General features: G+C 42.3%; 1 protein-coding gene across 3 annotated transcripts in view; it reads left to right on the top strand.

Annotated features, from left to right (window-relative positions):
* Window positions 1–15,255, top strand: part of LOC142100806 (BTB/POZ domain-containing protein KCTD12-like) — a 134,432-nt gene that overhangs the window by 10,442 nt on the left and 108,735 nt on the right. For 2 of the 3 annotated variants that reach the window (XM_075184622.1, XM_075184621.1), the window contains exon 2: window positions 36–907. In XM_075184622.1, the coding sequence (XP_075040723.1) occupies window positions 52–907 (856 nt within the window). In that variant the 5' untranslated portion in view covers window positions 36–51. Of the gene's footprint in view, window positions 1–35; window positions 2,453–15,255 lie in introns of those variants that run through there. The other variant, XM_075184623.1, reaches the window with a different exon arrangement.

Genomic DNA, 15,255 nt, shown 5'->3' with positions numbered 1-15,255 from the left:
TGTTTAATCTCACAATTTTCTATCTCTTAAAATAGATCAAGTAACATAAAGATGGCTCTTCCGGACAACTTGAGCTGTATCAGACAGGTGGAGGAAATTCTCTCATTTCCAGACATCATAGAACTAAATGTTGGTGGGCAAGTCTATATAACCCGCTATCTCACTTTGGTCGGTGTTCCTGGTTCCCTTCTATGGGAGATGTTTTCACAAAAGTATGCTCGCCCTTTGGCAAGGGACAGCAAAGGCCGCTATTTTTTAGATCGTGATGGATTTCTCTTCCGCTATGTCTTGGACTACATGAGGGACCAACAATTGGTGCTTCCTGAACATTTTCCTGAAAGAAGTAGACTACAGAGAGAAGCTGAGTACTTCAAACTCCCAGAGTTAGTCAAAATCCTGGCTCCAAAAGTCAGTAAGCAGAACTCTGTTGTAGATGATGCATTCCAAAGTGACTCTGAGGATCAGTCACCCAATACTGAGGTTGCTAGGAATCTAGCATCAGTTAGTGCTGCTCTTACAGCTGCTGCTGGGAACCAGGCAATCATACCAGACCTCTATCGTTCTGGTTTCATCACTATTGGCTATCGTGGCTCATATACATTGGGTAGAGACAGTCAAACAGATGCCAAATTCAGAAGAGTGGCAAGAATAATGGTCTGTGGCAAGACCTCATTAGCTAAAGAAGTTTTTGGTGACACACTTAATGAGAGTCGGGATCCAGATCGACCCCCTGAAAGGTATACATCCAGATACTACCTGAAATTCACCTTTCTGGAACAAGCATTTGATAGGCTGGCAGATGCTGGATTTCATATGGTGGCCTGTAACTCCACTGGAACATGCGCCTTTGCTCATGATCAAACCGATGACAAGATCTGGACATCTTACACTGAATACGTTTTCTACCGTGAGTGAACCAAACGACAAAAAAGCCAGACCTTTCTCCTTACCCACCTTTTCTTTTCCTGTTTCCTGCTGATCCACTTATAGAAATAGACATCATACCAGCCTATATAGTTTCCCAGCTTGTGCCATCGCTACTCTCCAAATGTTCCACCCACTGCTCTCGTTTAGATTTAGATAGTTTCTCCAGAAGATTATTGTCCTTGACTGGAAGAAGATAGCTCACTGTGCCAAGCCTCATCCTCATACTTACCACCCTTTCCTTTACTGCACCGATTAAGTGTATTTGATACATGTTTATTTAAAGTTTTATGTTTGTTTTAAGGGGATTCTTTTTGTTTTCAGAAGAGTTTGTGAAGAAAGTAACTTCTGATTTGTTAATTAGGCTTTTAGTACATGAAATACTTCCCAACACTTAATATGGTACATCAAACATATCTTACTGCATCCACTGCAACAAATGCTCAATGTAGATTAAAATGTTAAATAGAGGTTAATTGTGAAGCACATCAGTCTTTGAAAATATCTGTTTTAAAAATGTGAAAAGCTTTTAAAATGATCATGTTTATAAAGGAACACCACATGCACCACAAAACCGCCAAAAACAATGTCTGAGTATCCAATATTATATACATATACTTTAATATTTAGCTTAAGTATACCAATTTCAGATGCCTAAGAATTGTCCAAACACATTTAATTACGTGTTACATTTAATTACATTACAAGACCAGAACACAGTTTTATTGATTCACTTGCTTTCTTTAACTCTTTAATATCAGACTTGTTGTCAGTTTTCTTAATACAACCTTATTTGAATGGTAGAAGTAAACATAAAACATACTGAAAGGAGATCTTCATCATTGTTATAAATCCAAATCCATCCCAATAGATCATTTTGGGAGGTATACAACATGAGACTTGACATCACCATGCAGTGAATTGGTAGACATTATTTATACAAATACAGGTAATCTAAAACAGTCAAAGGTAATTTATGCTAATTTGAAAGTTTTAAGACTTTAGATTCTGTGGTATTTGTAGAAATAGGTGTTAATGTCCCAGTAAAGAGTGTATTACTGCAGATCGTGGGTTTTGTTGTGTTGTATAATTCTGTATGATCATTAGTGTAAAACAGTTAAAAGGACATCTAGACCCAAAGGTTGAAGTTGTCACCATAAAAAAAGTGCTACATGCAGCGTTCAGTACTACTATGAACTTTCACTGCAACATTTTTAAAAAGGTTTTTAAAACGTAAATTGTCCTGAAGTTCAACCATGACTTTTCACACTCTGAGACTTCACTAGTTTTGCTAATGTGTTTCAATCCATTTGTAGATGACATTTTGTTACTTTGGAGATGGCAAGCATATTATTTAGTCCTATAAAGTTTATAGCTTCTCTGTACTGTCCGTTTTCCCTTTCATTGTACAAGAGAGAGATGTTTTAGCCACAACTTGATTAAAACTTTCTGAGGTTCTTACCAAAATAGTTGTTCAGAGTTCTCTAGCAAGTGCAAGCTAATAAATGGGTAGATGAAAGCTTCATGATTTGGAGACACCAAATAACGTTTTTATTTATTTATGTTGTTGCAACAGTTTTTATTAGTTGCAATATTAGAACCAGCACTTCATTTTCTGCCATTTTTCACCTGTATCAGATCAGGATGAGCATTATCCCTGCCTTTATATAATAAAACATGAAGGAAGACACAGCGGTGTTCTGTGAACGTACTGATAGGTATGAGGTGTTGCATCAGTTATAAAGTTAAATACGTAAAGACGTATAGGCAACCTTTTGTCTAGAGAATAATTAGTCTTGACTCCAGCACCTACACCGTCTGCTAAATATATAAACTTTCAGGGGATGCTAGACAGATATAAATGCACAAACACTTCTGTTATTTTAAATGTGTTTTCTATATAGAGAAATGCTTTTTAGCATTGTTTGTTTGTGGCTCCAATACAATAAACTATAGCACACTAATGTTACGGCACATAATATGGAATTTGCCATTTAAATTTCACCTATGAAAACTAATAAATCTAATTAAGGAAAGATACTCTGTAACGGATATCTAACACATAGTTAGCTATGGTTTAGTATTTTGTAGCCCCCATTTTGCTAATATGCACTTTACAAGACAATGGGTAAATAAATAAGGGACCTTTCCAGACTGTGGTGAGTCATGATGAAGGCCGGGACCCTAAACTGCAAGGCTTAAAATTTAGAGGTCTACAATTGATGTATTGTTGTGAGGGGCTTTGCCCAAATCTATGATTACATGAGCTATAAATGCAAGGTTGTGAAAACATGTGTGCTTGACTAGTGTAAATGCAATGTAAAGGAAGTAGAGAGCTGCTGACTGACAGGATCAAAGTGTATTCATTCAGGGCTGTAAAGGTAAGTGCTGGAAACTTTTCTGAAGGTTAACGTTGATGAAAACTTTGTGAAAATTGTTAAGTTATAGCTAAGAAGGAGCTTCTGGCATCAACCTTTTGTGTGAGTATACCTCACCCATTGTGATCACTAGTGACACTGGTGAGTCAATCAGTATAGCTATCTTAGTTGCGGACATTGGCTTTAACAGCCCTCTTTCACAAAAATACTGCATGTGCTCACTGGTAGTTGTCTGCATGTCTTGTACAAGTAGCTATAGTCACAGACCAATATAGCTAACTAGCTGCCAACAAAAGGGTGAAAGAGTTTTGCTAGGCCAGGTCAATTACAAACAGACAATGTCATTGACTAAATGACTAAATTAGCAGGCAAAAATCAATGTCAAAAGTGCACTATAAGATCAGCTTTGGTAGCAAGAGATCATGAATAAAACAAAGACCAGTAACATTAAATTCAAAGAAAGCAGCGCCAGCTCTCTACAGTTCGCAAAAAACCTTTACTGGGCATCTAAGTAAGCCTAGGCCTGGATTTATCAGTCACCTTCAATTTGAGGTGCACACCATACACTTCTAAGACTCATATTGGATTACAAAAACACAAAATTAGAGAAGAGAATCATTGGTTATATTTAATGTATAGATTTCAATTCATTGTCATGCTCCTCTTCATAGTGCATCTGTCGAGTATAACTATTCTTTCACTAAAGATCATCAGTTACAGCAGTAACAATCTTCTGTAATCTAACTATACTATAAAGTATAAACAAAACAGATTGAAGAGCAAGTACAGATTAACAAAACACTCTAGGGCGCATGTGGGGTTCGACACAGGAAAAGATGCACACATTAAAAATTGCATTTATGTGCAAAAATGTGGCCGGATGCATCTTACAGTGCATCCAGCTCTACAACACTAGCATATGCGCCGGGTTAACTCAGGAGCAACAAGTGTGTATTCTTACTCACCATGATAACATAGAAAAAGTGTAGACATGTGACTTGACAGTGTTAGCAGCAATGGTCGAAGTTGTAATTTAGAAGTGGTGGTATGAAAAATGTAATGGGAATGGAATTTGCTAATTTTGTAATGAAAGCAGTAGGAGAAGAGGCTGTATGGAATATCACCACATACACCCCACCGCAACCACTTGTTGATAGTAATTGTGGAAGTCGCATTATCCTATTACCACAAATATAATAATGTAAAGATTTGTTATATACAGAACATACAATATTGTCTTCACTGTGTTATTAATAAATGTAAATTTCACATTTGCCATGTAAAGAATAATTCAATACAAACCCAAACAAATGGAAAAAACAATAAACAATTGTTATACTTAAAAATCCAATGGGAATCTCCCTCTGGAAGTCTAAATGGAAATATTAATTATACAATGTGAATAGACGGATACTATTTCATATAATATAGCAACCACACTGATGAATTAAATATTATTAGCTGGTGAGTTCACTCCACAATCAACCAGTCAGAAACAGCTAGGTAGTGCTAATGACCATTGTCATCATCATTGCATCTTTTTGCACCAGCCCTCCAGCTCCTGCAAGAGACGTGACTCCTGACAGGTGTAAGTACGTTTGTGTTAAAGATAAGGCGGTATCTCCATACTCCATTCCTGAATAGCAATGTTACATAACCACACACTTTTACTCATAAGGCACGCCTAAGCCAGTCCAATTTACTATACATTTGCAAAGACTTCTCTATATAATATTTCCTGTGTCAAGACAATATAAAATTCATAATTGCAATGCAAATATATACTAATACAAAGTCTCAGATACAAACTTCCCAGTGCAACGTCACTGCTTAGTTCAACTTCTTACAAACACTAACTTTCTAGTACAACATTGCTGCTTAGTCAAACTCCTCAAGCACAAATTCCCAGTGCGATGTTACTGCTTACCACAACTGATCAACTCCAAATACTGTATAACGTATCAAACACAAACCCTATTATATGCACAGTCAAAGGGTGGGGTATGCTTTAACAATGTGGAAAATTCCGACACCGAGGAGACCTACAAGAAAAATCCGAATGTATGAAAAAACGATTTGAATATAACCAGACTTACCTTCAAAGCGACGCTGTACATCTCCGATCGCAACAGCGCGGTCACGGCAAGTTATTCCGAATACACAGATGTCCGACACAACACTTTCACATTATCGTGACCTGAATCAATCTTAATTTAAAGCGGCAATGGCGGGACCCCACAGGTTAAATGTTTAAATACTTAAACCGACATTGCCGCTTTAAATTAAGATTGATTCAGGTCGCGATGATGTGAAAGTGTTGTGCCGGACATCTGTGTATTCAGAATAACTTGCGGTGACCATGCTGCTGAAATCGGAGATGTACAGTATAGCTTTGGGGGTAAGTCTGGTTATATTCAAATCGTTTTTTCATACATTTAGATTTTCCTTGTAGGTCTCCTCGGTGTCGGAATGTTGGTAATTGTGAAAACGATTACCACCGCAGTCAAACTCCATATGTATCACAAACCAAATCCACCATACACACCCTTCTCAGGATTAATCAGTCACTGCATTCTCACAGAGCACACTGACTTCCAACTACGCAAGGCCTTTTGACTACATGCTACATTTCTATATCTTGTAATATTGCCAGTAATCCATATATACGTTTATTTATTAAACTATGGGCTCATAGCTGCTGCAAATATACAACTTTATGCATAATACACAGTATTAACTATAACTCACTATTCCCAGCATTATCAGACATGTTCAATCTTTATAAACACATTGTCCTTCATTTAAACTACACACATTTACAACATCCTAGCATTTGCACGTTATTCACATTGCAAACATTATCCCAAGATAATTGTGTGTCCTGAGAGTCCAGGAAGAAAGAGAGACACACAAATTGTTTTACTACTCACCAGGGCTGCCAAGAGGAATTCAGGGCCCCGGTATAACAACTTCATGGGGCCCCCCTTATAGTTGAGCATGGAAAATAATTTTGCGCAAAAGTGCTAGTGGGTGTGTTCATACATTTGGGGGCTTGGCTATGCATCATTGGGCGTGGCTAGCAGGTGAGAAGGGCTAGGCAACCCTCCTACAGAAAAAAAAACCTGCATTGTGTGCACCATTGGCACAAGGATGCAGTGCCCGCTCGCCGGAGCGTCACATATGTCCCAGCGCTCTGGACTTTCAGGACATCTGGCACCATAGTGTAGTATATAAAGAATGCAGTGTGTACATATAGAGTTCACAGTCTTGGCCTGCCCCTTACATTGGGCAGAACAGTCACCAAATTGGGATTGTTCAATTAGAATCACAACATTTCACAGACTGTCCTGTTCTCTCTTACCTGTTCTTGTTACTTTCACCACCTGTGGCTGCAGCTTGTCTGGATCCTGGAATGTTGGGGGCCCTATTTGGAAAAAAATTGGTGCATTTAGAAAATTCCAACCAGCCCTGCCGTTAAATCAATAGCACCCACAATTAATAATGAGGCCTTCCTTCAGCCCCAACATTAAAATAATAGTATTCCCATTTAATAAATAAACCTATTTTTCTCCCTCCAAACAGCCGCAGCAATAAACTAATAGTATTTACATTTCATAAATATACCTATTTCACGCAACCAGCACTTCCATTAAATAATTCATAGTCACATTTAATAAAGAGATCTCATTCTCCCCAAACTTGCCCCCACATTCAATAGCCCCCAAACCACCCCATCTTAAATTAATAGTCCCCACTATCACCCCACAAACAAATTGCAACCATTAATTAGCCACCACCTACCTCACACTACATTGCCACAAGCCCCCTGTGTCATCACATACACACACATTACCACAAGCCCCCATTACTGTGCCCCTTCATCATCACCATGCTGTGCCCCCTTATGTTCACACTGCGCCCTCCATGCTGCTTCCCCCCCTTCTCCTGAGCCCCCTTCATCAGTCTGTTCCATTCTGCCCCCCCGTCATCACTCTGTGCCATGCTGACCCCCCTTCATCACACTGTGCAAAATTACTTCCCCCCCTTCATCACACTGTGCCATCCTGCCCCCCTCTCCTTCATCACTGTGCCATCCTACCTCCCCTCTACTTCATCACTGTGCCATGCTGCTCCCCCCTTCATCACACTGTGCCATGCTGCTCTCCCCTTCATCACACTGTGCCATCCTGCTCCCCCTCTCCTTCATCACTGTGTCATGCTGCTCCCCCCCTCTCCTTCATCACTGTGCCATGCTGCTCCCCCCTTCCTCACTGTGATCATGTGAGTATTTTTTTTTTTTGTTTTAGTACTCCGTCCCCCCACCAATTAAGGGAGCTCCGCCCCCCCTGCAGAAAGAAAAAAAAACCGAAAGAAGAAAAAAATGTTTTTGTAAAAAAACAAACAAAAAAAACAGTAGGCAGTGAGGGTCCAGGACGGGCCCCCTGGCATGTCCTGGCCTGGGTAATTAGTACCCGCCCCCCCTCAGAGGCCCCGCTACTCACACCTGTGGGTGGAGCCCCTGCACAGGACATGGCCAGACCTTATCCATGTGTAAATGGAGTATGTACTATCCCAAACAAGTTTAGCCACTGACACAGTTTGCACAAATACTAGCCCCATAACATATGAGATGGGGGAGGGGAGAACAGTTGTTTTGTTAATTGCTAACTATTAAATCCATTTGTGTAAATCTCTGAATGGAAAATGGGATACTATAATCTTTATCAGTTTACATACAGGTCTACCTCAGTTGCAGTTACATGAAAACACCCTTACTGTACATGGCTTACGCTCGCCCGCTCACTCCCCCATTCCGCCTGTCCAGTCATAAGGAGTTGCAAGTATAAGATGCAACAAAATCTGCATATAGCCACATGCACGGTGTATTATCAACGGTCTCATCACCCAAAGTACGTCTTCAGTGACCCTTCAGATTGGTGTTCTACACCGAGAAGAAATTTCGTTTTTAATCCTTCCTGTTACTACAAGTCCGATTGTTTTAGGCCTTCCATGGCTTCAATGTCATTCTCCCCAGATTGACTGGCGCACTCCTCAAGTTACGTCTTGGGGACCTGAATGTCACCAACATTGTCTTTCTCGTGTTGTTCCTCGTAAAATACAGTAAACCTCCATTTCACCTTCCTCACCGGGACTTCCTCCTCAGTATGCTTCAATTGCCGACGTCTTTGATAAAGCTCAGTCTGAACGTGTTCCCCCTCATCATTCATGGGATTGTCCGATTGACCTGTTACCTGGCAAGACTCCACCTAGGGGTCGTGTGTATCCACTTTCATTACCTGAGACTCAGGCTACTGCTGAATACATCCAAGAGAATCTCCAGCGAGGATTTATTCGACCTTCTACTTCTCCCGCTGGAGCTGGGTTCTTCTTCGTGAAGAAGAAAGATGGATCATTACGCCCTTGCATAGATTTTCGTGGACTTAATGCTATCACTATCAAAAATCGGTATCCCATTCCTCTGATTACTGAGTTGTTTGATCGGATCAAGGGAGCCCGGATTTTTACTAAGTTGGATCTTCGTGGTGCCTACAACTTGATTAGAATCAGGTGCGGTGACAAATGGAAAACAGCTTTTAACACCAGAGATGGGCATTATGAATACTTAGTAATGCCCTTCGGGTTATGTAATGCCCCTGCTGTTTTCCAGGGCTTCATTAACGAGATCTTTCGGGACTTGTTATATGTATGTGTCGTAGTATATCTGGACGACATACTCATCTTTTCCCAAGACCTGCCTTCACATCACCAACAAGTGGCTGAAAGTTCTTTCCAGACTCCGGAAAAATTCATTATTCTGTAAATTAGAAAAATGTTCATTTGAGTTGCCCCAGAATCCATTTTTGGGTTATATTGTTTCCGGAGTTGGTCTACAAATGGATCCAGAAAAGGTGAATGCTGTGTTACTTTGGCCTCAGCCAACTACTCTTCGTGCCATTCAGCGTTTTTTAGGCTTTGCCAACTACTATAGACGCTTCATTCAAGACTTCTCTTCAATTGTATCTCCCATTGTGGCTCTAACTCGCAAAGGGGCCAATACTAAGCAATGGTCATCTGAGGCTCTCCAAGCCTTTCAATTTCTTAAAGAGTCCTTCTCCTCTGCTCCCATCCTTCGACAGCCTGATGTGACGCTTCCCTTCTTCCTAGAAGTAGACGCCTCTAATGTTGGTTTAGGAGCCATTCTCTCCCAGAAATCGGAGCAACAAAAATTCCATCCTTGTGCCTTTTACTCTCGGGGTCTTCTGCCTGCGGAGAAGAGTTACACCATCGGGGACAAGGAGTTGCTGGCTATTAAAGTAGCATTGGAGGAGTGGAGATATTTGTTAGAGGGAGCTCGTCATCCGGTGACAATTTTTACGGATCATAAAAATTTGTCATACCTACAGTCTGCTCAATGTTTAAATCCTCGTCAGGCAAGATGGTCTCTTTTCTTTTCCCGTTTTGATCTAATCATAACCTTCAAACCAGCTGCAAAGAATAAAAAAGCAGACGCTCTATATCGAGCCTTTGTGGCGTCCTCAGACGTTGAAGAGAGTCCTAACCACTTTATATTAGACCCCAAATGTGTTTCTCTGGCTGCTTCTTCCACTAAAGTGCTACCATTTGGGAGGACCCTCGTGCCTCCTGCTCTTAGGAAAAAAATCCTTTCATGGTTTCACTCTTCTCGTTTCTCTGGACACGCTGGTAAACGCAAGACCTTTGAAATCCTCTCTCGAAGTTATTGGTGGCCTTCTATGAGGAGAGATGTCAAAGAGTTTATCGCGGCATGCGATTTATGTTCCCAGTTCAAGACCCCCTGCAGAACTCCAGCGGGGTTGCTTCAGCCACTACCCATTCCATCTAAGCCTTGGACCCATATTAGTATGGACTTTGTTACTGAGCTTCCTCCTAGTAAGAATTGCAACACCATTTGGGTAGCGGTGGATAGATTTTCGAAGATGGCGCATTTCGTTCCCTTGTCTGGTTTACCTTCTTCTTCTACCCTGGCTGAACATTTCATTAGAGAAATTTTCCGTATCCATGGATGTCCGTCCGAGGTCGTGTCAGATAGAGGAGTACAATTCGTTTCCAGATTCTGGCGGGCCCTTTGCAAGACCTTGGGCATACGATTAGCACTCTCATCTTCCTACCATCCTCAATCGAACGGACAAACTGAAAGAGTCAACCAAGATCTTGAGACTTTCTTAAGGATGTTCTCGTCAGCCAATCAAGACAACTGGGTAGAATTACTTCCTTGGGCTGAATTCGCTCATAACAACATGTACCATGAGTCATCATCTAAAACTCCATTCTTTGTGGTTTACGGTCACCATCCGTCTTTCCCGGAATTTCCTGCCCTCCCGCCCACCCAAGTTCCTGCTGTTGAGACTTTGTGTCAAACCTTCAAAAATATTTGGGCTCAGGTAAAAACCTGTTTAAAGAAGACATCTGCCAGATATAAGTCTTTTGCGGACAAAAAGAGATGGGCTATTCCACCATTGAAAGTCGGAGACCGGGTGTGGCTATCTACTAAGAATATTCGTTTGAAGGTTCCATCCATGAAATTTGCTCCCCATTTTATTGGTCCATATAGGATCATTCAAGTTATAAATCCAGTTTGCTTCAAACTTTTACTTCCCAAGAGTCTTCGTATTTCCAGCGCCTTCCATGTTTCCTTGCTCAAACCTCTCATCATCAACCGTTTCTCGGTCCCTCCTTCAGCACCTCGGCCACTTCAAGTTCATCAGGAGGAAGACTTTGAGATTACTCAGGTTTTGGATGCTAAAATTTCGCGAGCAGTTCTTCGTTTCCTCGTGCATTGGAAAGGCTTTGGTCCTGAGGAGCGTTCATGGATCAAAGCTGAAGATCTCAACGCTCCAGCCCTCTTGAAAAAGTTCTATACCAAATTTCCGGACAAACCCGGTTCCAGGTGTTCTGTGCCCACCTTTAAAAGGGGGGGTACTGTCACTCACCGGACTGTGAGTGCTACTTCTAAGGTAGCTAGGAACCATGTCCGTCCATTATAATGAGGTACTGTGCATGTGCAGTCCCTTTTAACCTTCAGTTCTGTTCCTTTAACTTAATTGGCTGATCAGGCAACACTCCCTATATTAAGCACCTGTGGTCAATACCACGTTGCCTGATCTTGGAGTCTCATTCCTCATGAGTCTCTGAAGGTGTTCCAGTGCCTCCTCGTGTGTTCAGCTTATGCTGATTCCTGTTTGCCGTTTGTGGTTTCCAGACCACTTCTACTCCTCGTGTTCTTAGTGACTTCAGCAGCTGATTCCTATCCGCTGCCTCTGTATATCTACAGTTACAGATTACTGCAAACTCTCCTGTGTTTCATCGTGACTCCAGCAGCTGATTCCTATCCGCTGCCTCCGTATATCTACAGTTACAGATTACTGCAAACTCTCCTGTGTTTCATCGTGACTCCAGCAGCTGATTCCTATCCGCTGCCTCCGTGTGTCTAACAAGTTACAGATCTCTCCAACTCTCCTGTGTTACATCGCTACTGTTCCAGCTGATTCCTGTTAGCTACTTCAGCATGTCTACAGAGTCCTGCTCGTCTCAGCGCTCCAGTCTGCATTCCACCTGCCGTCAGCTGACCCGCTGCCTACTGCTTCTACAGTGTGTCCATTCGTGTCAACTTGCCTGTTAAGCATCGAGTCTGCGCTCCTCGGCTTCCAGCTCTGCTACATCGCTTCAGCTCTCCCGTGGTCTCCTGCTGTTCTATTCGATATACTACTGCTTCCTGAGTATTTTGTCGTTCTTGCTGGCCTACCTACAGTGCGCTGCACCTACCTGCCGCTTCCATTCTGCAAGGACTTCTCATCTCGTCAGTTCCCTGCCGCTCAGGTATCCCTACAGCTATCTCTAACAGCCTGCTCATCTGAACCACGGTATGCATACTTCTCATTGACTGTGCTGGTGTATTGCATATCCATCTGGACTGAGTTGTTCTCCTCCGGAGTTTCCATCCTCTGAGACTATTGCTATTATTGACTGTGTTTCCTTTTGCTGGACTATTCGAGTGACTTTGTTTATCTGTGCAGTGCTGTTCATTCATTATTATTATTGTGTGCAGTTCAACGTGGGATCAAGTTCAGTGTACCCGTGTAGACTCTGCATTGCATTTATCTCCTCGTGTCCTTCCTCACATATACATTCAGTGGTACAACTTGCTAGAGGCAGACCACTGATTCCTGTTTCCCTGTGTCACCAGTTGCATATATCCTCTCACATAAGCAGTGGTACAACTTGCTACACGCAGACCACTGACTTCCCCGTTACCTTCACCTGGATTCCATTCCTTCACTACTGACAGCGGTACATCTTGCTATACGCAGACCGCTGACTTCCACCTCCTTATTACTCCTGGACATTCTTCTCACTATAGCAGTGGTACAACCTATTGTTTACCAGTGCTGCTAGTCATAGACTTTCTGAGCATTCTCTAACCATCTGCTGTTTCCAGTTCCATTATCACCCTGCCATCAGAGTATCATATACCAACTCTACTGCTCTGATAAGACCATCAGCGGGTGATACTGGGTAAAGACTCCTAGTGCCCGTGACAGTAGAGCTTTTATGAGGTCAGGCACTGATGTTGGATGAGTAGGCCTGGCTCGCAATCTCCATTCCAGTTCATCCCAAAGGTGTTCAATGGGGTGGAGGTCAGGGCTCTGTGCAGGCCAGGCCAGTTCTTCCACATCAAACTCGTGAAGCCATGTCTTTGTAGTCCGTGCTTTGTGCACTGGGACACAGTCATGTGTCTCCAAACTGTTGCCACAAAGTTGAAAGCATAGCATTGTCCAAAATGACTTGGTATGCTGAAGCATTAAGATTGCCCTTCACTGGAAATAAGGGGCCTAGCCTAAACCTTGAAAAACAGCCCTATGTCATTATCCTTCTACCAAACTTCACAGATGGCATAATGCAGTCAGGCAGGTAGCGTTCTCCTGGCATCCGCCAAACCCAGACTCGCCCATCTGACTGCCAAACAGAGAAATGTGATCCATTACTCCACAGAACACATTTCCACTGCTCCACAGTCCAGTGTTGGTTGCTTTACACCACTTCATCTGATGCTTGGGATTGGTCTTGGTAATGTGAGGCTTGCATGCAGCTGCTCGGCCATGGAAACCCATTCAATTAAGCTCACGCTGCACAGTTTTTGTGCATATATTAATGCCAGTGGAAGTTTGGAATTATTCAGCTATGGAATCAGCAGAGCGTTGGTGGCTTTTACGCACCTTAGCAGTCGATCCTGCTCTGTAATTTTACGTGGTCTTCTGCTTCGTGGCTGAGTTGCTGTTACACAGCTACACGGGAGGTTTCTGTCCTCCCTCAGCTCGCCTTAGGACACCTGCGTTACAGTTTGACAGGTGTACCGCCCCAGTCAAACTAAATGCTTCCACTTTCTAATAGTGTCACTTTCATTTGGCAGTGGAATATCCGACAGGGATGAAATTTTACGAACCGTCTTATTGCAAAGGTGGCATCCTATCATAGTACCACGCTTGAAGTCACTGAGCTCTTCAGAACAACCCATTTTGTATCACAAATGTTTGCAAATGGAACCTGCATGTCTAGGTGCTTGATTTTATATACCTCTGGCAACGGGTTTGATTGAAACACCTCAATTCAATATTTAACAAGTGTGGCTAAATACTTTTGTCCATTCAGTGTATGTCCAACTCTACATAAGTCGCTTTGTAAATGTAACAGGAATAAAAGTTTCTGTACTGTGACAAAACTTACTGGTTTTGCCAAATATTGTGTAAATTGGTAATTCTGTAATTTACACTACTGTCCATTCTATGCAAAAAGTGACGTGTAATTCTTGCATAGAATTTCAGAATAAAGTATTAAATGTTTTGAAAGAAGTGCTATTACTAAAGCTGTATTACCTATAACTAGCTTGTTTCTTCCCTTCCCTGGAGCCTTGGGAACTGCTTCACGTAGCCATTTTTTCCAGGCCTCTGTAGTTCCTCTCACAGCCTCAGTTGAAAGGGGGCTGTGGAGGGGGGCAGGGGTGTGTTTGTGTGTTCTGGTGGACCTATCAGAAGCCACAATCACAGAGAATCCCATGGATTATTTACAAATAGAGAACATTAAAGGCAGCTGCCAATCTTCGCAGGAGTGGGCTTCTCAGCAAATTCACCTGAAGAATAGATGGTATGAAACATTAAAGTTTGTGACAGAAAATGACTGAACTAGTATGGCTTTCTTGAAAAAGTAATCAGAAGAAAGCCCCTTATCTAAAGAAAAAGAATTGCATACCACTTACATTAAAGCTGGGTACACACTACACTGTTTTCAGCCAATAATCGGGCCAATCAAACAATAAATGACTGATTGGTCCGATATCACAGTAGTGTGTACCCTGGAACGATGATCGATCATCGTTCCAAAGCACAGACCATCGTTTGAACGAATTGGTCGTACTGCAGTGTGTATGCAGAATTGCACAGACATTGCTTGAAACAGCACTTACCTGTCACTGAAAGTGTCTAGGGCTCCGCTGTTTTCTTCTCTCTGTAGCCTCCTGCAGACCCTGCTGGTGCTTCTAGCTTTCACTTTAAGAACGCAGAGGCTGCAGGTAGGGGAGGGGGAGGGTGACCTTAGTGCTGATGTTGACCTTTGAGCTGTGTGAGTGCCCGGCCAGACTTACAGGCAGCAGCAGAGCTCCATGCAGGCTAAGCGTGTCCAAAGTGCAGTGAAAGTGACAGGCCGATGGTCATGACAGATGAACAGCAGACATCTGAAGGTAATCACTATAGTGTGTATTAGAGATGAGCGCACTCGGATTTCTGAAATCCGAGCCCACCCGAACGTTACGGATCCTAGCCGGATCCGAGACAGATCCGGGTATTCCCGCCAATTGCAAAACTGAAACTGAGGCTCTGAGTCATAATCCCGCTGTCGGATCTCGCAATACTCGGATCCTATA

The sequence above is a fragment of the Mixophyes fleayi genome, chromosome 9 (assembly GCF_038048845.1).
Source record: "Mixophyes fleayi isolate aMixFle1 chromosome 9, aMixFle1.hap1, whole genome shotgun sequence".
Lineage (NCBI taxonomy): Eukaryota > Metazoa > Chordata > Amphibia > Anura > Limnodynastidae > Mixophyes > Mixophyes fleayi.
This window is presented reverse-complemented; position numbering and strand designations above follow the sequence as displayed.